This window comes from Penaeus monodon, chromosome 30 (genome assembly GCF_015228065.2).
Source record: "Penaeus monodon isolate SGIC_2016 chromosome 30, NSTDA_Pmon_1, whole genome shotgun sequence".
In the NCBI taxonomy this organism is placed as follows: domain Eukaryota; kingdom Metazoa; phylum Arthropoda; class Malacostraca; order Decapoda; family Penaeidae; genus Penaeus; species Penaeus monodon.
Window position 1 is genome coordinate 27,798,162 of NC_051415.1, and position 500 is coordinate 27,798,661.

Sequence of the window (500 nt, forward strand, 5' to 3'; positions counted from 1 at the left end):
TAATCAGCAAGGTTTAGTAAATGAGAAATGAATAAGGGAAAAAAAGGAAAGATTGGGGTAAAGTTGGCGAAAGGTATGCTGGAGGCTTCGCATTCGTCCTATAGATGGCTCTGGCGTCGTGTATCGTTAAGGAGGTCTTTAACATAACCTCGAATGGTAAGATTATCCCCCATTTCCTCCAGGTGCAATAAAGGTCCCCCTTGGTACTTCGGGAGGCCCAGCTCCCGCGTGTGCACGAGCTTGTAGCCTAGTTGTTCAAGGGAACGCTGGAGACTGCTGTTCACTACCACTGTGTAGACTACCTGACACCCAACTGCTATAGCTGCTTCGTGACATGCCTGTTGGGGGGTGGTAGTTATGAATAAAATGGTTTTTTTTTTATATATTCATAGCGGTTTTTACATATGATTTCGTTTTATCTTATTTGTTAGAGGAGTCGATAATTATTAGTGTCATTGTGGTCTTATTAACATTCTTATTGGGAGGATTAGAAAGAAAAC

General features: G+C 42.2%; 1 protein-coding gene across 2 annotated transcripts in view; it reads right to left on the reverse strand.

Moving 5' to 3' along the window:
* Positions 1 to 6: 6 nt before the first annotated feature.
* LOC119592317 overlaps positions 7 to 500 on the reverse strand; it is a 7,762-nt gene continuing 7,268 nt past the window's right edge. For both annotated transcript variants that reach the window (XM_037941144.1, XM_037941145.1), the window contains exon 5: positions 7 to 338. In XM_037941144.1, the coding sequence (XP_037797072.1) occupies positions 99 to 338 (240 nt within the window). In that variant the 3' untranslated portion in view covers positions 7 to 98. The remainder of the gene's footprint in view (positions 339 to 500) is intronic.